At 40.5% G+C, this 25,690-nt stretch overlaps 1 protein-coding gene across 2 annotated transcripts in view; it reads right to left on the bottom strand.

Moving 5' to 3' along the window:
• Positions 1 to 17,107: 17,107 nt before the first annotated feature.
• The window catches only part of MED1 (mediator complex subunit 1), a 39,560-nt gene continuing 30,977 nt past the window's right edge, over positions 17,108 to 25,690 (bottom strand). Inside the window, exons 17-18 of one of the 2 annotated variants that reach the window (XM_063459100.1) lie at positions 19,601 to 22,146; positions 17,108 to 19,231 (exon numbers count right to left, since the gene is read on the bottom strand). In XM_063459100.1, the coding sequence (XP_063315170.1) occupies positions 18,909 to 19,231; positions 19,601 to 22,146 (2,869 nt within the window). In that variant the 3' untranslated portion in view covers positions 17,108 to 18,908. Of the gene's footprint in view, positions 22,147 to 25,690 lie in introns of both variants that reach the window. The other variant, XM_063459099.1, reaches the window with a different exon arrangement.

The raw sequence follows: 25,690 nt of genomic DNA, 5'->3' as shown, positions 1-25,690 counted from the left end.
TGAACAACAGAACCTGCAAAGCATTTGCTCTCAATGTATAATCAGTGTATCAAAGTGTTCCTTTGGAATCACAGCTGGGATTAGTTTAATGTATGTGCAAGCCGTATATAAATTACCCATTCTGCAAACCAGTACTTTTAAGCCCTCAGACAATAACAAATGTAAAATAGTGCACTTAAAGAAAATAAAAAAATATATACATATATAAGAATTAATTAATAATAAAAAAAAAAGCAGGTCTACTTACCATAAGTGTCTTACGGCAAGTGGCTAGACATTTATATTAAAGGGACAATATAGTCCACAAAACAACTTTAGCTTAATGAAGCAGTTTTGGTGTATAGATCATGCCCCTGCAGTTTCACTGCTCAATTCTCTTCCATTTAGGAGTTAAATCACTTTGTTTATGCAGCCTTTGTTTATGACGAGATGCTGATTGGCCAGGGTGGCAGTTGGCTTTCCTTAAAGGGAATCTCCAGTGCGAGGAAAACAATCCGTTGTCTTGGCACTGGAGGTTCCCTCTCCCTCCCACCCCCCAATCCCCGGTCACTGAAGGGGTGAAAACCCCCTTCAGTCACTTACCTGAGGCAGCAACGATGTCCCTCGTCGCTGTCTCCTCCTCCGCTCCTACTACTGTCTCCGTCGGCCAGTGGGCGAGACTGATCCCGCCCACCGGCCGGGGAGACCTAATGTGCATGCGCATTAGCGCTCCCCATAGTAAAGCACTGAAAAAGAATTTCAATGCTTTCCTATAGGGAAATGAGCAACGCTGGAGGTCCTCACATCTTTGCTATGATTCAGGAAGTGACCTCTAGAAGCTGTCTAGTAGACAGCCACTAGAGGTGGAGTTAACCCTGCATGGTAATTATTGCAGTTTATAAAAAAAACTGCAATAATTACACTTGCAGGGTTAGGAGTAGTTGGAGTTAGCACCCAGACCACTCCAATGAGCAGAAGTGGTCTGGGTGCCTGGAGTGTCCCTTTATCACTTCTTGTAAAGAGTCATCTAATGTTTACACTTCCTTTATTGCAAATTCTGTTTAATTTAGAATTTCTTATCTAGTGCTGTGTTAATAGTCTGATATACCCTGCAGGAGCCTCCTGTGTGTAATTGAAGTTAGATTTAAAGAGCAGGGAGATAAAAACATTTAAAGTAAGTTACATCTGATTGAAAATTAAGCCATTTTGTTTTCATGCAGGCTGTATCAGTCACAGCCAGGGGAGGTGTGGCTAGGGTTGCATAAAAAGAAACAAAAGTGATTTAACTCCTAAATGGCAGGGAATTGAGCAGTGAGACACAAAAACTGCTTAATTACGCTAACATCGTTTTGGTGACTATAGTGTCATTTTTAAAACATATCAAATAGATTTGTCCACAAATGATTTTTAGGTGATACCAACTAATCAAATGCCCTTTAATCAATACGTCCGTGATTTACCTGTGGAGTCTTATTCATGAATGAATGAATAAGAATCCACAGATTAATTTGTTCGGGCACAGATTAAAAGGCATTTGATTTATTTGTAGCAGTTAAAAACTCACGTGTGCAGTCTAATCCAGTTTAAAGTGGCAAAGCCAGGTTAAATACTGTGATTGAGGGTGAGAAATAGAAACTTAGGGACTTATGCATAAAAAAAAAGTTGTGTGAATGCACCATTTTCTTATGAATAAAACAGTTACTCCACCCAAATACACTGGGAACATACTAGGAACCTTTTTTTCTGCCTATTCTAGAATGCGACAATATTAATTGTTGACACATCCTCTGTAATGGGTGTAGGCAACCTTTGGCACTCCAGATGTTGTGGACTACATACCCCTTAATGCTCTAACACAGGGATAGGCAACCTTTGGCACTCCAGATGTTTTGGACTACATCCCCCATAATGCTGGCAAAGCATCAAAGGAGACATAGTCCACAACATCTGGGGTGCCGAAGGTTGCCTAACCCTGCTCTAACGGATATTATGCTGGCAAAGCATCAGGAGAGATTAGTCTACAACATCGGGAGTGACGAAGGTTTCCTACCCCTGACCTTCACACATCCATATCACTCAGTGCACACAGAAGATTAAATTTTTTTTTTCTAAAACAGGGATTATTTACTAAGGTGAAAATTGTTAGGAATTCAAAGTGAATTCCAAATTTAAGGCTCATGTATCTTAACTGGAAAAATGATCCAAGTCAACTATGCTTGCAGTGCAGCTACTATATCCTTAGATTTGTAACACATTTTTTTTTTTTTTTTTTTTTAATTCTTTATTTTTGTAGTGCATGGAAGTATAACAAGCGGGCTCGTCATGCCCCAACAGCATTGACAAGTATATAGACAGACATACGGTAACAATTGGTCAGCATGAGGAAATATCAGCACAAAAATTTTTTTTTTTTTCATAAACATCAGGAGCATTTCAATCTAAGCGGTTTGTGTCTACTACGTTTGGTGGTAGAGGCTTGTCTATAGTTGCTGAGTGGAAGATTGTGATCTACGTGAAAAAGGGTGCTTACTACGGGCGGGGTAGTTTAGGAAGTGCGAGAAACCTCGTTTCGTTAGATGACTTTTGCGAAATATTCTAGTAAAAGGGGTATCAAGATAATAGGAGAGTAAATGAATTAAACAGGCTTATGTCATAGCAAGTTTAAGGAAACAATAAACTATGGTGATCGATAGGGCAGGATGATATATCTACAATATGTGAGCATAATGTGACATGGGTGTCGGTAGCCTGGACCCAATGCAGCTCCGTTGGGAGGTAGTAGTTAAGCCTAATACAGTCCCAGCATTAGTGTAAACATGTAATAACAATTATATAGACAGGTTCGTACCATTGGTCAGCACGTGAAGAGCGCAAACAGGAACATACGATTTTGTGGTGGTCCGTTGACACATGCAGTTGGGTATGGTTAGAGGTATGGAGTGCGCAGGACCTTTCACTATACATGCAGCATACCTTTCTGGATTGTGTCGAGGGGCATAGGTGTGAGTATGATGATGGTGTCAACCCGGTGTGATATGGGGGCATGAGCCTTGTTCGTAAGCCATGGGTAGTGCTCTCATGTGAGTTAAGTGTTGATAGGTTGTGTGGCTTGTATGGTATTGTGTTTGGTAGTGTGTGCTACATCGGCTGTAGCATAAATGAGGTTGACTGGCCCTCTGGCTCTGCATGGCTAGTTTCCGCGGTGCAGTCTGGAAAGGGTGTTAGTACTGTGGATGCTGAGAGGGTGAGACCTGGTGGTGTGGTAGCGTGCCTTACAGTGCCCCGTTATGTGTGGTGTGGGGAGTCTCGTTGGGGGTGATCTGAACTTGGTAGGCAACATCAACATTAAAAGGAAAACGAAAAAAGAAAAAGAAGACACAACAGAGTCTATTTACGTAAAGTCCAGGGAGATTCTAGAACGGCAACCGGAATCACTGCTCCGGCGGAGAGGTAAGTTCAGGCCCGTCTCAGCGGGCTATCTGGTGTCGCTCAGGTAGTGACAGCTGCCTGTTCGTCTTGTCTCGTACCCCGCGGAATAAAGGGTCGAGTTGTTGCCGGGTTCCAGGCGTGAGGCAGGGTTGCCGCTGTGTTCGGTCGCACTGTGTCCAGGGCATTCGTCGGTAGTCCCAGTGTGGGTAGCAAGTCGGCTGCCTCCTTGAGATCGCTGACAGAGAGTGTGACGGTGCCGTGCATTATTTCCAGCGTGCGTTGCAGTCGCCATCGGTAGCTGAGGCCGTTTGTTCGGAGTAACGCCGTGAAAGGCTTAAGTGACCTTCTCCACGCCATTGTGCTCCCAGACAGGTCAGTATAAAACGTCAGTTGCATACCTTCGAAGGGGTACGGTGAGTTGTTGCGGACCGCGTTCAGGAGGGCAGTTTTGTCCTGGTTACTGTGGAACTTTATCAAGACATCCCTCGGGGCTGACTGTGGTGCCGTCGCTGGTTTTCGGAGTCGGAAAGGCTCTTCCACTCCCACCTGTTTTGCCTGCTTATGGGGTAGTAGACCTGTGAGGAGTCGACGTAGGAGGTGCGGCAGCTCCCTCTCCGGGATCTCCTCCGAGATGCCCCTTAGCTTGAGGTTCAGTGTGCGCCTCCGGTCCTCTAACTCAGCAAGCTTTTTGTCCATTCTGCTTTGTTGGGATTGTAGGTCCTGTATAGCTGTGTGGAGGCGGGTAGTATGTTGGGCCTGGGTCTGGGCGTTATTCTCTATGGCGCCCATGCGGGTCGTGAGGCCTTGTATGTCCCCTCGGAGCTGGGCCATGTCGGCCTGGATCGTGTGTTGGAGCTCCGCTAATAGGCCCTTCATGATTGCGGTCGTCACCGGTGCCGAGTCTATATGAGAGGGCACGGGTTTGCCGGTTTTCTGTCCAGGCATCTGACCTCCAGGCGTTCCCAGTAGGAAGTCTTCGGAGAGCTCAGAGTCGTCAGATAGGTCGGCCATGTTGGGTTCTGTTTCTCTCCGGGCCTGGCGCCATAAGTCGCCGATGTTCATGCCCATGTTCGGTTTGTCGGCCCTAGGCTTCTTGGTCTTTCTCCCCATTTCGTGAGGGAGCGTTGTGGGCTGAATTTGCTTGGTTTTGGGGTGTGAAAAACCCTTTAAATCGCTGTTTATCGCTTTCGCTGGCCTGGAGCTCAGTGAACATGCGGCCATTCAGCTCCGTCGCTTGGCTCCGCCCCGATTTGTAACACATTTTTAATTCCCAACATTTCCCACTTTAGAAAAAAAAAACTAATTTTATTGCAGATGCGAGGCTCCTATTATGCTTATATCTCTTTACTACTCCAAACAGCAGCAATGACATTGTTAAATAAAAAGGTTAAACGCACAAGGAAAATTAAACAGGTACTACCAAACTTTGAATACAGGTAGCCAATCGGCATGCAGCATAGGTAATATAAGTCCCAAACAGGTAACGCACGTCCTCCTTCTCTGCTGCTCCACACTACAGGTAAGAACATTGTGTAAGACTTTTGCTGAACTTCATTACTTTTTTCTGTCTCTTTGCATGTTTTTGTTCTTATATTTTTTACTTCTTAGGTCTTGTATTTTCTTTTTTTCCTAACACTGCATTTTCACCCATTTTTTCCCTTGCATCTGCACAGCTTTTTCTCAGATACTTTTTTGTTTTATGCTAAGTGACTTGCACATGTTCGGCGAGTTTTTTTTTTACTTTCTCTATGTGACTTGTTTTCTCAGTTTCATAGAAACATAGAATGTGACGGCAGATAAGAACCATTCGGCCCATCTAGTCTGCCCAATTTTCAAAATACTTTCATTAGTCCCTGGCCTTATCTTATAGTTAGGATAGCTTAATGCCTACCCCACGCATGCTTCAACTCCCTCACTGTGTTAACCTCTACCACTTCAACTGGAAGGCTATTCCACGCATCCACTATCCTCTCAGTAAAGTAATACTTCCTGTTATTATTTTTAAACTAGTGTAAAAAACATTCACTAGTTGGTAAATTGATGAGAATTATCTGTCTCCGGAGACCTCCGTTTCCTAGATGTAACAAAACCTAGGATTTTAGTTTGATTTTTCAATTGCTTTAAAAATGGGGTACTTAAGAGTTTCAGACCTACGCGCCTTAGTTATTTCACATCAACCATTTAACCCTCAAGAATTTTAGATACACAAAAAACAATATTAAATCGGTCTTCTACCCTTATTTCATAGATCATCCTAATCTATGTGTGGTCCAATGTCTCCAATGCTAATAAGCCAAATAATCTTCACTCAGTCATTCAGATAAATCACAACTACTTATTTCTTACTGTAAACCACTGTTACCTGTGTCCTTTACTTTGGCTAGATGGGTTTGCAACATAATGTCTTTAGCAAGGATTGGTGCTGATACATTTGGCCCTCATTCCACTAGGGGTGCTAGGTCTACTAAAGTTTTCCAAGTTGGAGGTTCCATTTCTGATATTCTAAAAGCCGTTGACTGGTCTTCTGATTCTATCTTTCACAATTTCTATCTCCGTCTTGTCTCTCATGTGTCTGTGGTTACGTTGGCATTATTTATTTTCATTATGGAGGCTTTTAACTGGCATAGGAGGAGCCTCCAGTCTGCAATAAAATGTTAAGATTTTCCCCATCATTTGTGTAGGAAAATATGGATTTGGAGACAAAAAGCAAATATTATCCCTACCACTTTTAACCCATCCTTGGTTTCTTATTTAAATTTTTCTACCGTTTAACCTGGAGGGAATTTTTTTGATCTTTCTTCGTTTCCTGCATTTCTTCTGAGACCTGTTTGGATGTCAACTTTCAAAGGTTACAAGATACCTTCTGGTGTTGCAGCTCAAAACAGGCCTTGGGTTACCTGCTTGGGTTTTATATTACCTATTCTGCATGCTGATTGGTTACCTGTATTCTAAGTTTGGTTGTACCTGTTTTATTTTTCTTGTTCATTTAAACTTGTTACTTAACTGTTTTGTTGCTGCTATTTTGAGTAATAAAGAGAGATACTCACCTCCTGTCTTTACTAAAACCCAGATTTTACCTACACAAATGATAAAAAGAAAATCTTAAAATTTACAGTGTCTCTAAGTAATTAGATCCTGACAGGGCCGGACTGGGATAAAAATTCGGCCTGGGCATTTTTTTATTACAGTGTCCCACTAAAAAGGGGGCGGGGCAGAGAGGGTGTGTTTTGTCATCACTAACAACAAACACGCGTTACACGCCCCCTCTCAAAGTGCAGGACAGGGCAGACCATGCGCAGAGCTCTGCTAAAGAGCTCTAGCATGAGAAAAAAGCCCTGTATTTGTTCTGCACAGCGCAAGCAAATTTAATAACATGCTTGCACTGTGTTTCCTTGCAACTTGTCTCTGGTGTCTCTATAAATAGATACCAGGAGACAAAAATGCCAGGAAAGAGTATTGTGCATGTGTTTGGAGCCTGCTTGTGGGATTGTGTGTGTGTATAGAGTGAGCTGATTGTGGTGTGGTATTGTGTAATAAGGTCAGTTTTAGTCGTGTTGTGTTTGTGGTGTAATGTAATGCATATGTGGCTAGGGGCTGTAGAGAATGTGTGTATATATACCGTGTTTCTCCGAAAATAAGACCGGGTCTTATATTAATTTTAGTCACAAAAAACACACTAGGGCTTATTTTCAGGGTAGGGCTTATTTATTTACGGTACCGGTATGTACATTGAACAACATTTAAACAACTTTTCTTCAAATACCGGTACAGTCATCTTAATTTTCCTTTGAACCATTGGTCCTAATCTCTCATTTACAGCAATATATGGTACAGTAGCTCTCCCTACCATAAACAACATTTATTCAATTACAATCATGTCATCTTCTTCTGGAATGTCATCATAACTCTCCAAACCCTGATTGCCAGCCTGAATTTCTTGCATCTCCATTTCCTTTTGAACCATTGGGCCTAATCTCTCATGTAAAGCAATATAGCTCTCCTTAAACGAGTACTTCTTGTCCATGTAGCCTGCTCGTAGTGCTTTGGCAACACAGCTGTCAGTGATTTTATCCCAGGAATTCGTCACCCATGTCACGACCTCTAGCAGTTTAGGCTTCACAAAGTTTCCACGCTGATTTCTGACCAATCTATTTTCAGTGTATTCATTGATTTCCGTGCGCAAATGGTCCTTGAATGGTTTGTTTATTGCAATATCAAGAGTTTGGAGATAAGCAGTCATTCCTGCAGGAATCATTACTTGATCTATTCTTCTCTCTGCAAGGAAGTTCTTCATGTCTTTTGCGCGGTGAGTGCTGGCTGAATCCCAGACTAGCAGACCTCTTTGGCCACCTCTCAGAACAAGTGGCAGCATTAAATCGATCCACTTTCTTATAACTGCTTGTGTGCACCAGGCTTTTTCTGTTTCAAGAACATAAATGCCTGAAACGCGTTCAATCTTATCTTTCTTGTCCTTTGCGATAATTAGAGGTGTGGCTTTTGTTCCATCCAGACGAATTGCCAAAACACAAGTAACACGTGCACTTTCATAACCAGTGGAGGGAACGTAGATTGAGGAGGCTCCCCTCTGATCAATTGTCGTTTGAGATCCTTGGCCCATATACACTGCAGTTTCATCCATCGCAATCATGTTGGAGAGTTGGTATTTAGAAAAGTCTATGCCATCAATGAAGAACTTGAATGCAAGTGCACGTTTAACAACTTCATTATCTTCCAGCTTGAACAGTGTTGTCGATCTTCTTAGAGACAGGCCATCCAGCCAGTGGTGTGATGCTTTGAAATCTTCTGTGGATATGTCGAATTGTGGTGCCATTTCAAGGGCAAATGCTTGAATATCAGCCCTGCGCACAACCAAAGCCTTTGCTCTCTTGTCAGCAATCCATTCACAGATGATATCTTCCAGCTCAAGATATAATGGCTGGCGACCTGATCCACACTTGCGCTTCTCAGCATTTCCCTCGTCCACCTTTTGACTGAGGTTACTATACTCTGCTCGCCATTTTCGGACCATTCGGAGATCTAACTTCATCTCTTTGCAGAAAGTGGTCAGATTCTTGCCGTGGGAGTCCTCCACGATTCCTTTCTTGTACTCGACAGAATAGCTCTCTCTTTGCACTCATCTTGTCTGGGGATCAAAATACCGTACTGTCTAATTAATCCACCCCCTCTAATTAATCCACCCCCCCCTCTAATTAATCCACACACCCCCCTATAATTAAGGTAATCCACCCCCCTTTAATAAATCCACCCCCTCTAATAAATCCACACACCCCTCTAATTAATCCACCCCCTCTTTAATTAATCCACCCCCCTCTTTAATAAATCCACCCCCTCTAATCCCACCCCCTTTAATTAATCCACACACCCCCTCTAATTAATCCACACCCCCTCTAATTAATCCACCCCCTTTAATTAATCCACCCCTTTAATAAAGCCACCCCCTCTAATTAATCCACCACCCCTCTAATTAATCCACACCCCCCCCTCTAATTAAGGTAATCCACCCCCCTTTAATAAATCCACCCCCTTTAATAAATCCACCCCCTCTAATAAATCCATCCACCCCCTCTTTAATTAATCCACCCCCCTCTTTAATAAATCCACCCCCTCTAATCCCACCCCCTTTAATTAATCCACACACCCCCTCTAATTAATCCACACCCCCTCTAATTAATCCACCCCCTCTAATTAATCCACCCCCCTTTAATTAATCCACCCCTTTAATAAAGCCACCCCCTCTAATTAATCCACCACCCCTTTAATTAATCCACCACCCCTTTAATTCATTCACCCTCCCTTTAATTCATTCACCCTCTCTTTAATTCATTCACCCCCCTTTAATTAATTCACCCCCCCTTTAATTAATTCACCCCCCTTTAATTAATTCACCCCCCCCCTTTAATTAATTAAGTCCCAGACATAAAATGCCGGTATCCACTCACCGTTCAAAGAGTCCAACCACTGGGTGCCTCCGCTGGATCCTTCCGCTGAAGATCCGTGAAGGCAGACTGACGGCGCTGCGCATGTCGTCATCACGCTGCGCGATGCCGCGGCCCGCAACGCTCCTCCCCCTCCTCCTCATAGAAGAAGGAAGTCCCGCCGGGCCGCAAAGGTAAAATGCCTAGGTCTTATTTTCGGGGTAGGGCTTATATTGCAGCCCACCCCGAAAATTCAGCTAGGGCTTTTTTTCGGGGTAGGTCTTATTTTCGGGGAAACACGGTAGCAATGCCTCCCAGCGCCAGTGCCCCAAGAGGTGGAACACTGCGGGAGAGTGGTAAAAAGGGTGGGCAAATGATGTGATCGCATCAATGGGCCTGCCTCAAAGCGGGAGACCCACCCAATTACTGTCAGGTCACTTACGCCAGGCTGCCTGTCCATCATTCAGACTGGCCCCTGTTTCAGTGCTTCCTGCAGGGTCCTAGTACTCTGAACATAGTCTCGAATAATGCACTCGTGCTGTGCTTGTTGGGGAAAGTTCCCTACTGTTCTCAAAAGCAGGAAACCAGGAAAGGATGGTGGGACAAGACCCAAACATTGGGACTGTCCCACCGAAATCAGGACAGTGGCAAGGCGTGTTCCATTTTGAGCTTACATTTTAAATTCACTTTTATCTGTCAATTTAGTAAATAAATTGTTCAAATTGAACAAGGGACTAAGTAACCAGTTCAATCTTCTATGATGAGGTGAGGCGCTGAAGGAAGTGACTGCCCTGGTCACTCCTCCCAGTTTACACACAGCGCCGAGTGGGAGGAGGGAGTCAGAGTGGGAACTCTGACTACTGTCCGCCTGTGCCACCACCGTGGTGAGATGCACACTGCTGCCCAATGGTTTCTAGTTACGCATCTGACTAGACTATATAAACTGTTTAAACAAAATAAAAGGTTTAAAAGGGGGATATCTCACAGTTAAACTGTACTTGTGTATACACTGATCATGCACATTAAAACCTTCTGCTTAATATTGTGTAGGCCCCATTTGTGCTGCCAACACAGGTCTGATGCATCAAGGCATGGACTCCACAAGACCTCTGAATGTGCCATTTAAGACATTAGCAGCAGATCTTTTAAGTCCTGCAAGGCCTCCATGGATCTAGATTTGTTCCAGCACATCCCACACATGCTCAATTGGATTGAATTCTGGGGAATTTGGTGGTCAAGGCCACACCTTGAACTCTGTCATGTTTCTCAAACCATTCCTTAACAATTTTTGCAGCGTGGCAGTGTGCATTAACCTGCTGAAAGAGGAACTGTCATGAGGGAACACCATTGCCACGAAGGGGTGTATGTGGTCTGCAACAATGTCTAGGGAGGTGGTACATAAAAAGTAACATCACTAAATGATCTCTGTTTTGGCTTCTACAGTAATTGACTTCCGACACTTTTCGTAGATTAGGAAAAAAATATACATAAAGTAACTTTGCATCTCTTGTCCACGCGTGAAAATCTGCCCAGCTTGGTATGTTCATACTGCAATCAATGCCACCTGTGAACCACCATTTAAGCTGTTGCAGGACTGTTAAGTTTCAAAAGCTTTAATTCATAAGTTTTGTTTCTGGTTGCCATAACGTCAGCCAAAAGAGTAGGAGAAATCCATCTGTCTCAAAGTGATATTCTATATGAAGTCAACCAATGAAAACACACTTTTTAACCTTACCTTCGTCGATTTGTAATTATTTTTTTTTTTTAAATGTGACGTACTAAAAAGGCCACCTGAGGTTGCCTACTCAGAGATTATTTATTTTTTTACCTGAAACTGAAAGAAGCAAGGTGGTTAGTCTAGGACTTACCTAAGAAGTTTAGCTTTGATGTGGCAGGTGAGCTTACACTCTATTGGCCACTGGAGTGATGATAAAAAATCGCCAGTTATTTAAATATGCATGGGGCCCCATTTGTGCTGCCAACACAGAAGTGACCAAGTAACTATTTGGGTATTTGTGCTGCCAACAAAGTAGTGACCAAGTAACTATTTTCTTTGGTTAGGGTAGGCATATGTTTAGAGTTTGTGTAAGCATTGAGCAAGGGGTATGGTTGGTATAGCGGTCGGTTTATGGACAATTTTGTCCATCCTTAAGGGTTTGACTACCAAGTTTGAAGATGGGAAGGCAAATTGAACCGGAGTTATATTAGACTGAGTAAAACAGGAATTCCATTAACAGTAATTGCCTTACTCCAGACAAGTTTAAACATGTTCTGACTTGCATGTCACATCACAAATGTAAGTTATGTTATGATCTTTGCAGGATAAAGATTGCTCCGCTGCAACTTTAAGTGAATTGAAGAGATAAGGACTTCATTACCAGTATGTACAAGTGACACAACATTTAGTAATTTTCTAATATCTGTTGCAATAGGTTAAGTAGTAAAGGATATGGTAATGTAAGAAAGTGTCTTAGATCGGTTACATCATCTATAAGAAAACCTTTTCCCAGTTACATGAAAATGCTAAAATTTGTGAAAAGTTCTAACACATAATAAGCTGGAGCCTGAAGTTGAAGATACCCAGTCTGAAGAGAACGCCGATTTTTTTTTCATAAGAAGACAGTCACGTTTGTGACGTTTTAGCGGTTGACAAACATACAGCTATCAAATCTTTAAATGATAATTTAGTTACTTTGTGTGAAATAACAACCAAGAAACATGTTTTAGAAAATAATTACTGTAAAAATAAAACTGCATGAAGTCAATGGAACTATTCAGAGTACAAGGTTTCCTTATGTGAGAAGTAAAAAATCTTCAACGGCAGAAAACTGAAAGAAAAGTTTACTTAACATCAGTTAGAGATATTGGGGTCCAGATACAATGTTATCTAAAAGTTGGAGTTTGGGTAGAATTCAGCAGGATTTTGAAGTAAAATTGCATGGCAGTGAAAGACTCTCTTACATTACCACGTACTCTCCCATTACAATGCATATTAGAAAATTTACTAATTTCTGCGTCATTTGCATACATAGTATTAATGTGGTCCTTATTTGTTTCAATTTACTTCACTGTGTAGTGGAGCAATCTTTACTCTGCAAAGATCACAACAGAACTTAAATCTGTGATATGACATGCAAAATCAGAACATGTTTAGACTTGTTTGGAGTACCATAACTCCTGATTCAATCTTCAAATATGTTAAAGAGTTACAATAAAGGAAGTGTAAACATTAGATGACTCTTTACAGGAAGTGTTTAGGAAGGCTGTGCAAATCACATGCAGGAGTTTAAAAAAATAAATGAAAAAGAATGGTATACATACAGAGCATATTGAAAAAAAATAAAATTCTGAGAACATGGGTGCCAAAATATTACAACGGCTTAATGATTTATTTTGTTCTTTTTTCCCCAGAATACATGCAATGGATATCTCACCTGAAAAAGCTTTTCAAGACCTTTCCAAAGACATCTGAGTACTGAAATATTGAATATTCATTAAAATTTACTATGTAAATAGAGAAGATGTGGACCTATCATTTTTGCCCAGGCGCATACTTCAGGTGGCACGCTTTTAGTATGCAAAATTAAAAAAAAAATATATATATATATATATTGAGGCACTTGTTGATTTGACAAAGAATGGCCCCAAAGCCTTTGGTGTTTAATTTGGATATTAAAGTGCCTTTTTTAATAATCTATTATTGGTGAAAGACACAAGATGATATTGGTCCAGATGTAAAAGAGGAAGTCTTCTACCTATTTGTCCACAGCACCAAATTTCACAAGGTCATACCATCACTTTCTCAATTTTAAAGGAATGAATAACAGGAAGTGTCAGTTACCTCCTCTTAAAAGCTCATTAAACTTTAGCAATGGAAACAAATGGGCAGAAAAAGTGTTTCCAGATTAGCCGCATGATCCATCATTAAATTTACATACGAACCTTAGAAGAATCTTTTTTAATTAATTTTTTTTTCCAATTTGTGACATTAACCAAACTTGCTGCTATATGACTATAAATAGCCAGCTGTAAATCTAATTTTAATATTGTTTTTTCTTTCCTAATGCACCCTGTATCTTAATGATTACACTCCCCTCCTTCCCAATTGACTTTATTGATGAATGGATTTTCTTCCTTGTACAATGTGTCAATACCTGGTTGCAGCCATTTTGTTCTCCCGTGTCCATGACATCTTCAGTTTCCCTGCTTTTGGATTTATTTTACTGAAGGATTGTGGGTATATTTGACTCTGAAACAAACCCTTGCTTTAAGCTTTGCCCAATGTCAAGTTTTGTCAACCTGACTGCTACACATGAGTAAAAGTAGTCCTTACATTTGTATTTAATACAAACTAGAGCACTCTAGAAATAAACTAAAAAATTCAAACACAGGGAGCTATATAGACGCAGATAAGATTACATTTATTTTTGGTGACTGAGCAGTTTTAATATTTTAGTCCCGTTTTAGGTTAGGGAAGGCAAATGCCATATGGTGTACTGCTACTAACACAAAGGGGAAAAAAAAATATTTATGTAAAAGTTCTGTTTTTATTTTCCAGTTGAACAATACTGATGAATTTAGAGGCTCTTTATAAAATATTGACCTCAATATTGCACACATGTCCAATAAAGCAAAACTATAACAACTGTTTTTACCAAACACTTTTTTTTTTATTTTTGTACCACAAAATGTTTTTCCGGATTCTTTTTTTTTTTTTTTCCAAAAAAGCTTTTAGCCAACATAACAAAAACAATAAAAGTGGTCATATTTACAAAAGGAAATACACTGATTTATAGAATATGTATAAATGTAAAATACCGTTAATAAAAATAAAATCAGCAATACAAATTGGTAAATGGGATGTTTAAAAAATAAATAAAAATAAGGCATTTTTAAACAACAAGCACAAGAAAATGTGCACTAGTGTCTGGGCCTTTCACAGATGATTTGTAGTCTGTCGCCGAATGCTACAGAGCTAGTTATTCATTTTCAAAACATGTTTATTCAAACAGCGAGTTGGAGTTGATGAAACTTGCAAGTATCAAGCCCACGTAGCAGAATTGAGATGAAAAATAAATACATTTATTTTTATGGGGAAGGTGTAGGAACAAGGAAGGTCTTAGATTCTGAGGCAAGAGAAAGGGGGTAACCCCAAGTAGAAAGTAACAAAATAGAGAGGTGCTTGCCTACTGGTATCGTTTTAACTAAAACGTAACATTTAATATATTGGTTAAAAGTATTACTGTTAGTAAATCAAAAGGTAAACTAGAAAATATTGATTGATTAGAAGACTATCAATAATATAAAACAAAAGATACAAAGAAAAAAACTTCTACCAAATTATCCAAAAACATATAAGATGATAGATGTTTGTAAAAGGAAAAATATGTAAGATTAGTTGATAATCAATTAGTATATTGCCGGAATTGCAGGCTGAGCCCAGATATAAAAAGCTTGTAGTGATTATACTTTTTTAGCTGGTATTAGTGATAACCTAGGCAGAGTTCCTTCTTTTAGAGTCTATAACCTTAGCATAGTGATACTAATAGTTCCCTTCAGGGAAAATTGCAACAATTGTATTCTACAGATTGATCACATTGTTATATCTACTCTTTTCATATCTTGTGTCTCCTGGGATTGCCAGTTTTAGCTTTACTGGCATCTCTTAACCCTTTAAGGACACATGACACGTGTGACATGTCATGATTCCCTTTTATTCCAGAAGTTTGGTCCTTAAAGGATCACTATTGGGTCACGAACACAAACATGTATTGCTGACCCTATAGTGCTTAAAAAAAAAAATAATTTCGGTGGCTTAGCCCCCCTATAAAAAAAGTTTCAAACTCACCTTATTTCCAGCGCTGCGCGGGTCTGCCGGTGCTGGCTCCGCCCCCTTTGTGACCATCAAAACGGCCAATTTTTAGCTAATCCAATGCTTTCCCATAGGCATGGGGCGGGGCCAAATGCAGTTTTGACCAATCATGACCTCCTCATAGAGATGCATTGAATCAATGCATCTCTATGAGGAAAATTCTGCGTCTCCATGCAGAGCGTGGGGACGCTGAACGTCAGGGCTGCTTACTGTGCAGCCCTGAGCCAGGAAGCCCCTCCAGTGGCCATTTGGAGGTGTCCCTAGAGGCAATGTAAACACTGCCTTTTTCCCTGAAAAGGCAGTGTTTACATGAAAATGCCTGAAGGCAATGAATATACTCACCAGAACCACTACATTATGCTATAGTTGTTCTGGTGACTATAGTGTCCCTTTAAGAAACACTACAAGCTTTTTATATCTGGGCTCAGCCTGCAATTCCGGCAATATACTTATTGATTATCAACTAATCTTACATATTTTTCCTTTTAAAAACATCTATCATCTTATATGTTTTTGGATAATTTGGTATAAGTTTTTTTCTTTATATCTTTTGTTTTATATTATTGATAGTCTTCTAATCAATCAATCAATATTTTCTGGTTTACCTTTTGATTTACTAACAGTAATACTTTTAACCAATATATTAAATGTTACGTTTTAGTTAAAACGATACCAGTAGACAAGCACCTCTCTATTTTGGTAAAAAAAAATAAAAAAAATCATCAACTCTGTTATCATAAGGTCAAGAACAAGTGATAAACGGCTTACCCCAACTCACAGCTTATTGAACAAACTTCAAAGCCATTTTATGGCAGACGCTCAATTGGTGACAAAAAAGTCAATTCAATTGTTCTTGAACATTGATGGGCATCTTCTTATCGAACAACAAATGGGACAATAAATAGAATACATTATACATTTTACCTTGTCTTTGTGCTGTCTGAAATAAATGGCCTCCAACAGTGGCAATTAAAAGGGGTTATTCAATTTATGCAATGCTTTAAAAATAAAATAGTAATATCAAGCTTGCATACAGCTAAAAAGAAACAAAACACACCTTGTAAAAACAGTGCTCAGCTAAGCAATATCATCTCAAATAAGAGAAAACATTATTGTATAGACACTATAAAACGTAACGTGAACAAAAAATGTCATGCAACTAAACTGGCCACACACTGTCTGCACTTTCATAATTTTACCATGCTAAATGCCTTAAGTGAAGTTGTAATTAAAAAAAAATGCAAATCCCCTTAATATTAATCTTCAAATAAATCCAATACTGGTTACTGAAAACATTGTGACAAATATCTGAAAAGCGAACTATCAGGTCACTGACACTACTGTCTCACAAGCAATTGTGTTACTCTCTGTGCATTCCCAGTGAGGTGCCTTAAAGGGATACTCACAGCACCATAGCCAATTCACTGTTTTGAAGTGATCATAGTGCAAGGAGTCTGTGTGTAACGCTACATATACTGTGATATTTGATGAAACTGCTGGAGGTGTAAGCACACCTCTGACAGCTGTGATCTGGTATTCCAAGCGAACTTGAATTCTGTGTATAATACAAGCCTGTCGTGATCACACATTGCATGCTGGCTATGGAAGTATACAGTGCAGGCAGCCAATCCCTCTGTCATGCCTATCACTGCGACTGCTATGCATTTACTCTATGAGAAGCATTTAGTTGGACTACAAAGTAAAAAGTGAGGGGGATAACATGAGTAGGAAGATTGGACTGCTATGAGAATTATGCTTGAAGAGGAGTTCTTAAAAGGACACTATTCACCAAAACAACTTTAGCTTAATAAAGGAGTTTTGGTGCATAGATCATTCCCTTGTAGTCTCAGTGCTCAATTCCATTGTAATTTAGTAGTTAAATCACTTTCAATATGCAGCCTTAGTTTATGAGGAGATGTTGATTGGCCAGAGCCGCGATTGGATATGCCCCCACGCCGTGCCACCATGGCTGAGATCATCAGAATTGACAATCTCAGCAAATCCAATGCTTTCCTATGGAAAAGCATTGTGATTAACTCAGATAATCAATTTTGAGGATGTTGGCAAAGGAGGGGCGGAGCCAGCATTGACAGACCCACATGGCGCTGGAATTTAAAGGGGGGATGGGTAAATAGTGTTTTTAACACTACAAGGTCAGGAATACACATTGAACTCCTGATCCTATAGTGTTCCTATAAAAAAAAAAAAAAAAAAGAAATATACCAGCAAAGGTTAAAACAATTAAAAACAGTTATAATAAAACATTTTCTGCAGTTCCTTTTTTAAGACCACCTGCCTTAATATGTCTTCCTGTCAGATTATGCTACTATTGAAATCTAATTTGTAAATTCTGTAAAAATTAACTACTCGCAGAGGGGAAAACGAAAATCTGGTCTCTAAAGACCTTGGGCAAGCTTAGAGAGTTCTATAGTCTTGTGATCATTAAATGAGTAGTACATTTTATTTTGATGTGCTTAAGATATTATAGATGGTGGGCCATTTTGAAAAATGGCAATATAAAATAAACCGTTTTCATACTAACATTTTTCTAAATGGAATGTCATCTACTGTTGATGTTATATTGACATCCATTGTGCTCTCTCTTGTGCTTAGAACATATTCCTTACAGTGAATCCAATTAACCAGGAAAACAGTGTCTTTTTGTTTATGAGCTTTTTAGTTTAGTTTAAAATTTGGTTATTAAAATTATCTTAACACTGTAGTCTTCTCAGTCAATTGTAGGCACGAAAATAGAATACTATATAATGTAAAGACAGATAAAGCTAGAAAAAAACGTATATTAATTATTTTTACATTGGTTTAATTTAAAACTGCTCAAGAGATTAAAAAACAAAACAAAAACATTTTATAATATTACCTTTGGCAGCAGATCCATTTGAATTTTAAAATAAAAATTAACTATGAAAAAATAAATCTTTGAGTGGGATGTTACTTTAACATATGATCTATTTTGGTTTAGAGTTTGTGTGTCATCTCACTGATAAAACAGAAAAATGTAATAAAATAATAATAAAGAACTTTTTAATGGGGTTGTAATTATAAATGATGCCAAACTGTGTAATTGAAAATGCTGACGGACTTGTAAGTGTGGCTCTTTTACTCAAACTACTAAGGGAGTTCATTAGAAAACAGTGTGAGTGAGCAGTAATTAATATACACACATGTATATAAATATATATTAAATATTTTCATTATTTTTTTACGTATTGGATAGCATATGTAATGTATGCATTCAGCTGTTAATCACTGTAATAATAATAAATAATAACGTTCTGTGCTTTTTGACATCTTATTGTTAATAAGAACTATTCCTTAGCTGAGCACTGCTATAAACACAAATGGCTTGTGTCAATTATGGCTGTGAAATTTTGGTAATAAAAAAAAAAAAAAGGAGTGGTAACAGGAGATCCCAGTTTTTGCTATTTAACAAAATCATTCATTTTAGCTTATTTTGTTAATTCGTTAAAAAAAAAAAAGTGTCCCCCGTAAAATAAAAAAATAAAAAAACTTTGGATGGCCATCAATGTGCATAAATGGGGCTATGAATACTGGAAATTGATCCAATTTATGCCAAAAGGACTGATTCAATTAACGTTTTCCAATATAGGACTTCTGGCAGCATATAGACAAAGTAATTTAAAATAAACAGAGTTAAACCAATACTGCAGGTTTTAGTTCCCTATAAGCGCCACGTCCATTAAGTCATCATCTTCACCCATTAAAAAACTTGGGCTGGGCCTGGCTGCTCTGTCTGAGTTCAATAAGGAGCCTCCACCCATGGTCAATCCAGGATCAGAAGAGATGGGAGACTTGGACCAACTTTCTGGCTTCATGCTGTAAGATGACTTCTTCTTTTCTCTCTCCCTTTCTTTATCCTTAAGTCTCTTTTTTTCTTTCTTGTGCTTTTTGTGTTTCTCCGCACTGTACTCCGGCTGAGCCCGGCTTCCCCCGCCGCCTCCATCATCTGAGCTAGGGCTGTTTTGGTAGGACTTCTCTGCAATGGAAGAGGAACCTGACTCACTTTCACTGTCCAATGCCTGTGGGGTATATGCTGGAGACTTATTATGGCTTGGTGAACACCGCTCATGTTTTGGGGTAGAGCCACTTATTAATGGAGACCCATAGTTTTTGGCCATCTGTGTTCTCATTCCCTCCCCTCCCCCTTCTCCAGGCTTTTGTAGGGTTACCTTTGCCTTGATGCTGGGAGATCCTCCATCATGTTTGCTTATAATAATTTTAGCTACCCCAGTGCTACCAGAGCCCTTTGGGTCCCCACCTTTCTTGGAAGGATCAGATGGTCCACCGGAGACGGACACTTTTGATTTATCCTTCTCACTTTTTTCCCGTTTTGCTGGGTACTCACCTCCCACCATTCCATGCTTGGAGGACATGCCATGACCGCTTGCAACTGATGGTGCTCCCCCTCCATCCATAGGATCCTCAGAACCTGAACCTCCTGTTCCCACCCCATGTTTCAGTTTATCAATGACAGCTGTAAGTGAAGGTTTCTTATTTCTGCTCGGAGACTTTCCCTTGGAGCTGCCATGGAGATTCTGAGAAACATTGGAGTTGGAGCCGCCTGAGAAAGAAGATGATGATGATGAAGATGATGAAGAGGAGGAGGAGGAAGAAGAGGATGAAGAATTAGGCTTCTGAGAAAGGGACCCTGAAGATACGAGTCCTGAGGATGACTTCATGTTGGAGTTAGAACCTCCCCCCATATGTGGACCTCCTGAGCCAATTGGAGACTTGGCTTTCGAAGAAGGTGGAGTGCCTGGCATGGGCTTCATGGGGGAGGAAAGTTTTTCAGACCCTCCAGATGGTCTTGAATGGGAGGGAGAAATGTTTGGCTTGCTCAGGGAGGGATTCATTAGCACAGATGGCTTCCCTTGGGGTTTAGTTTTGCTGCCCCCTGAGCTGTTGCTTCCACTGCCTAACCCATGTTTGGTGATGGGGGAAGATCCTTGCTTTCCCATGGACTGAGAACCACTTTTGGCCTGGCTGCCTCCAGATCCACTCTGGCCAGAGTATATGCCACCTCCTGAACCCCCCATTTTCATACCAGAGGACCCATCAGATTTGTTTTTGATTTTACCAGAAGTAGATGATGATGATGAAGAGTGGCCATGATGACTTTTGCTGCTTGAAGAGCTCCCTGATCCACTGCTGGAATACTGGCTGTGGGATGATGGCTTTCCCACACTCATAGTCCCCTTAGGAATCTGAATAGTGATCTTGGGGATAGGAGGAGTAGCCATGCCAGGAGGAGTCTGAGATCTCCCTGAGGTCCCTGGAGATTTTGAACCCCCACTACTGGTTGGAGGGGTAAAAGGACGATTAGCTATATGAGAAGGTGACTTGCCATCTGGCTCTGTTTTCTTGCGCTTAGGTGGTTTGTCTTTACTCTTCCCATCACTAGATGGGGTTCTGCTACGTTTTCCAGATTTTACATCTATACCTGCACCCTGCATCCCACCTAACACCACTCCACCTGCTCCCCCATTGCTGTTCTCCTTCACTCTTTGCTTCTGTGGTCGGTCTTTCCCTATCTCTCCACCCAAAAGTGGACTCTGGCTCCCACTGTGGGTTTCCATAATATCCACCCCACTTAGTGCTTTGGCCCCACTATTTGCAATAATGCTGAAGTCTACGGTGTCTGTCATTTTGTACTTTCCATCACCCCCATCAACTGGAAGTCCTGCTACTATACCTAAGGCAGCTAATCCTTGCCCTGGAAAGTCCTTGAAATCATGGTCTCCACTCTGGCTGCTGTCTTCATTTAGGTCATCAGTGAAGCCACTTTGACTATTCAGTAAGTCAGGGTTAAAATCCACACTGTTAAAATAAGGTGAGTCACTGTTGGGGCTTCCATTGGCCTCCGCAATAAGATCAGCTGCATCTGCGTATGGATTGTCTCCCCCTCCACCACCATCTACCTGAAACACATCTGTGTCAAAAAGGGTACTTTGAGAGTGTCCAGAGCTAGAGGAGTCCCTTACAGGAGTGCCAAGATTGGGGCAATCCTCTCCAGGCCCTGGCAGTTTGGATGCTTCTTCTGCTATATCTGTGAGGATGTCTGTGACATCAGGGATAATGGCATCAGTGCTGGGAAGCCTCACCATTCTTTGCATGCCAGACTGTGTATGAGAAATTGGCTGCTGATACACAGTTGGTGGTGTACCACACTGACTAGGTGCAGGTGTGATATGGGGCGTGTCCAGTGCGTCACCAGTCATGCTAACATCAAAAATAGGGTTCTGGGAATCAACATCCATAGAAAAGAGTTCCCTCTGAAAGTCATCTTCAGTCTGGTTCTTAGTCTTCTCTGTTCCTGTTCTTGGTCGCTTTTTCTTGGGTTTTCCAGTCCCAGAAGGACCCAGCTCTGTACGAGGAGAACCGGAAGAGTTCTGTCTCTCTAAAGGGCTACTTCCATACAGGGAAGAAAAGTCCTGTGGTGGATTATCTTTCAGTAGGTTCATCAGCATGGGATGATTTTTGGTGTTACTTGCTGGAGAGGAGACAGGAGGTGGTGTATGATGAGGAGGCGTGGGGCTGGAGCCCAGAGTCCCACCTCCATTCCCTTTGATCTGGAGAAGGCTTGTGAGAATGGGGTTCTGTGTAACTTTGCTGAAATCTTCTCCATGGCCTGTTGAGTCATGTCGTTCCTTTATACCCATGTTGAAGAGGGAAGTAATGGGCCCGGAAGGGTATGAACTGGTTGGTGTGGTGATGCCACTCAGAGCAGTAGAGCCTGGGGTCATTCCATAACCAGGACTGCTTGCTGGAGGAAGATTATTTTTCACCATGTCTTCCACGGTCTCAGCAATGATGGACAAGGCTGGTGTGTCAGCTTGGATGGTCTCTGCCTTCCTACGGATAGCTCTCATGGTCACGGGAATGGACATACACCTACATAATAGAGTAAGAAAATCACATGAGATTGTAATTTAAAAACCTAACATTGATACATATAAAACATTTTGTCCACATTTATAAAGAATCACTGTTTTGTTTTTGTGAAAAAAAGACTGTTGTAAGTGGTTATAGAGCCAGGAGTTCCCTTTCGCCCTCCTAGGGTAAGTAGTTAAGCCATCTGAGATCTACCAGGTGCCTGCTGCCACCTCTTCTACTGCCTGAAATCTCTGCATTGAGTTAAGCCCACTGGTGCAGATGGCAATCATTGGCTAAGAGTGCTCAACACACCCTCTCTGGCAACGAGCAAGCCCTAACATTTATTGTCATTTATATAATGCAAACACATTCCACAGAGCTTTACGACCATAGAAAGAGGACAGAGGTAAAGAATAACCTGCAAAAACAAGCTTGCAGTTTATAAGGATTTGAGGTAGGTATCCTAACCAGGATTCAAACCTATGTTTTCTGGTTCAAATACAGTGATGATGGGGCTTAGCTCAGTGGAGCTTACAGGAGTTTTCAGCTGTCCAGGAGGTGTGGCAGGTGAACATTGGATAAATTGGCAAATTATTCTCATAGTACCATACCACTACAGCAGGTCATAGTGGTTACAGTGTGTGGAGTGTTCCTTTTATAGAAATGGACTGAATTAAGGCCGGTGAAATCGCTCAGTGGGGCTAATGCATCAGCAGAATCTGTTCTAACCCTTGGGTCGCAGGTTCAAATCCCGGCAGGGTTGACTCAGCCCTTCATCCTTCCCAGGTAGATAAAATGAGTACCATTAAATTGGGTGATAGTAACAACCCCTGGATGTTGGGCTAAGGTAATGTTATGGTACTTTTTAAAAGTAAACCAAAATGTTTAAATGTCTATCTGTTCCTGTCCAAATCAATAAAATTGAATTGCGTATATACGCTGAAGTAATTAAGTCTGACACACAAGGTTCAGGTTAAAATAACTTCGGCGTATATACGCAATTCAATTTTATTGATTTGGACAGGAACAGATAGACATTTAAACATTTTGGTTTACTTTTAAAAAGTACCATAACAACTTGGCGCCCCACGTTGGGCGCCAAGTTGTTATGGTACTTTTTAAAAGTAAACCAAAATGTTTAAATGTCTATCTGTTCCTGTCCAAATCAATAAAATTGAATTGCGTATATACGCTGAAGTAATTAAGTCTGACACACAAGGTTCAGGTTAAAATAACTTCGAGAAAGTTTATTGGCAAGTGAAGTAAAAGCGGGCGCGCAGGTCCTTTTAAGAGACATTTTGCGTCATCATTGATTATTAGAATATCAGCAAATAAACATCATCAATTGGATTAATTGTTAAGTGTCGGGGTTAGTGTCTTACCTATTGGTTCGGAAAATTAAGAGGTTAGTCCCGTGCCCACCCACCAGAGGTGGGATTATTCTGGACACGGGTGGGGATAAGGGGGTCTTGAGCGTCATTTTACACGGTCAATGATATCAGGCTTCATGTCCAGGTGCAAGGTCTCTTATGAATAGAACATTTCATTACTACTGTGTTCTCGTGGCCTTCAAACTACACTATCTTACAAGTTCTAAGGAGTAGCCAGCAAGGTTTAAGGAGTAGCCAGCACCTCCTGGTGCTTGTCCTTGCAGGAAACACAGTCTTTGTCTACTATACTAATTGGGTTGAGAAGTTCAGTCACGTAAGGTAGTTTTAAAATGAACAAGTTAAGTCATGAGGACAAAATGGAGGATTGAAGAAGTCAGGTTAGGAGGACAAAATGGAGGAAGAAGTCACAGTATAAAGTTAAAATGGAGTTAGTACAATAATTCAATACAGGTACAATAATAATTTTTAATAATTCCACATCAGTAACATCCCCAGGACGTACTTGGAAACCAGAGTAATCTGAATGTACCTTTCCTGGTTAAATACTTTGTTATTATTATTATTAACAAAGTGATAATAGCAGCTTCTTTACAAAAGAACACTGTGACTTTGTAGGATCTATGCTAATTCTATATCTTCATGCATATCGACAACAAAGTTATAGTGTATGCTGCAGAAGGTCAAGCAAAGTTTGCATAGTTGTATACAATTGGAAAGGAACTACAAAAAAAAAATCACATTAGTATGAGACACATGGCAGTATATATGAAAGAGCATGGAGCAGGGTCCTAGAACCACATGCCTAGCTGTAATTGAGGAATCAAATTATGCAGAAAAGTAGCGGAAACTGACCAGGTAAGATGGTGAATGTGACAGATTGTGTTGGTAAATTTCCACTCTGTGTAATTAGAAACAAAACTGTGTGTGTGAAAAAAATCTGAGGCTGTTGGACCAATGTGTATTTTAGAGATGGGGTCTTTTTTAAGTCCATTGTTATAAACTGTTAGACAATCCAACAAAAGCCTTAGTTATTCCTAGCTTAACTGCAAAAAAATCAAATTAATTTCACAGTGACTAAAGAATTCCGTAATGTTGGTACTTTGGTGAGAGTGTTCCCTATTTATACCACACTCTTCTCATATAATACAAAAATAACCTAGATAGCACATACACATAGGACAAAAGTAAAGACGTCCTAAGGTTAAAAAGTTATAGTGTGCCGTCCCCTAGATGTTGTGAGCTACATCTCCCCTGATGTTTTACAATAATTATGGCTTTAAGAGCATTATGGGAGATGTAGTCCACACCCTCTGGAGTAACAAAGATTGCCTACCCCTGCCCTAAAGCCATCCTTCTGTTGACTGTGAAATAGCTTTAATGGTTTGATGCTAAATGAAAGCCCTCAGCAACCTGTCCCCTCTGTGCTTCTCAGGCTAATGAGGAAGCATTAGCCTGAGCAGCAATAGGCGTATGTGATTGGCTGAGAGTGTCAGTTGACCGCTTTCAGCCTCTCACAGCTGCCAATTGCTGGTATGAATTGGTATGTCTACAAGGAAGTGTGCTATTTCTGCCTTAGACATTTATCAAGTGGGGGCCGCCGGGCTGTGGGTGGCCAGGGACTTTCATTCAGTGTCAAACTACTTGAAAATGGTTTAACACTTAATGGAAGGGCAGTGTCCAGGTACTCCAAGCAGCATAACCATTCCCTCTCACTGAAGTGGTTATAGTATCTAGAATGTTTCTTTAAAATGAGGTGTGATTTGAAATTTCGATCAAGATACAATTATTAAAATCTGTTTGTGTGCCAGAAAAAATTAGCAGAAGAAAGGACTGTACTTTGTGGTTCCGATTTAACTTTTGTGTAGTAAGGTCTCCACAAGATGTTTAGAGGATAAATAATGTATCCTCCAGCCATATAATTCTAATTGTTCTGGATCGTCGAAACATTAATACGAATTATATTAAATAAATAACTTCAAAACATCCTGAAGCTGCACAGATGACTGTAGCTTCAGGCTTGTCTGATCTTATTACAGTAGACAGACAGAGCCTTTCAAGATGTGTGTGCGGCAATATTGTCTCAGATGAAGTCCACCCTCATCTCCAGCTTATGTATGTTTATAATGAACAAATAAATATACAGCAATTTATTTAGCTTGGAGGGTGATGCT

The sequence above is a fragment of the Pelobates fuscus genome, chromosome 6 (genome assembly GCF_036172605.1).
Source record: "Pelobates fuscus isolate aPelFus1 chromosome 6, aPelFus1.pri, whole genome shotgun sequence".
NCBI classification, from domain to species: domain Eukaryota; kingdom Metazoa; phylum Chordata; class Amphibia; order Anura; family Pelobatidae; genus Pelobates; species Pelobates fuscus.
The sequence above is the reverse complement of the archived record's forward strand: the minus strand, read 5'-3'. Positions and strand labels throughout refer to the sequence as shown.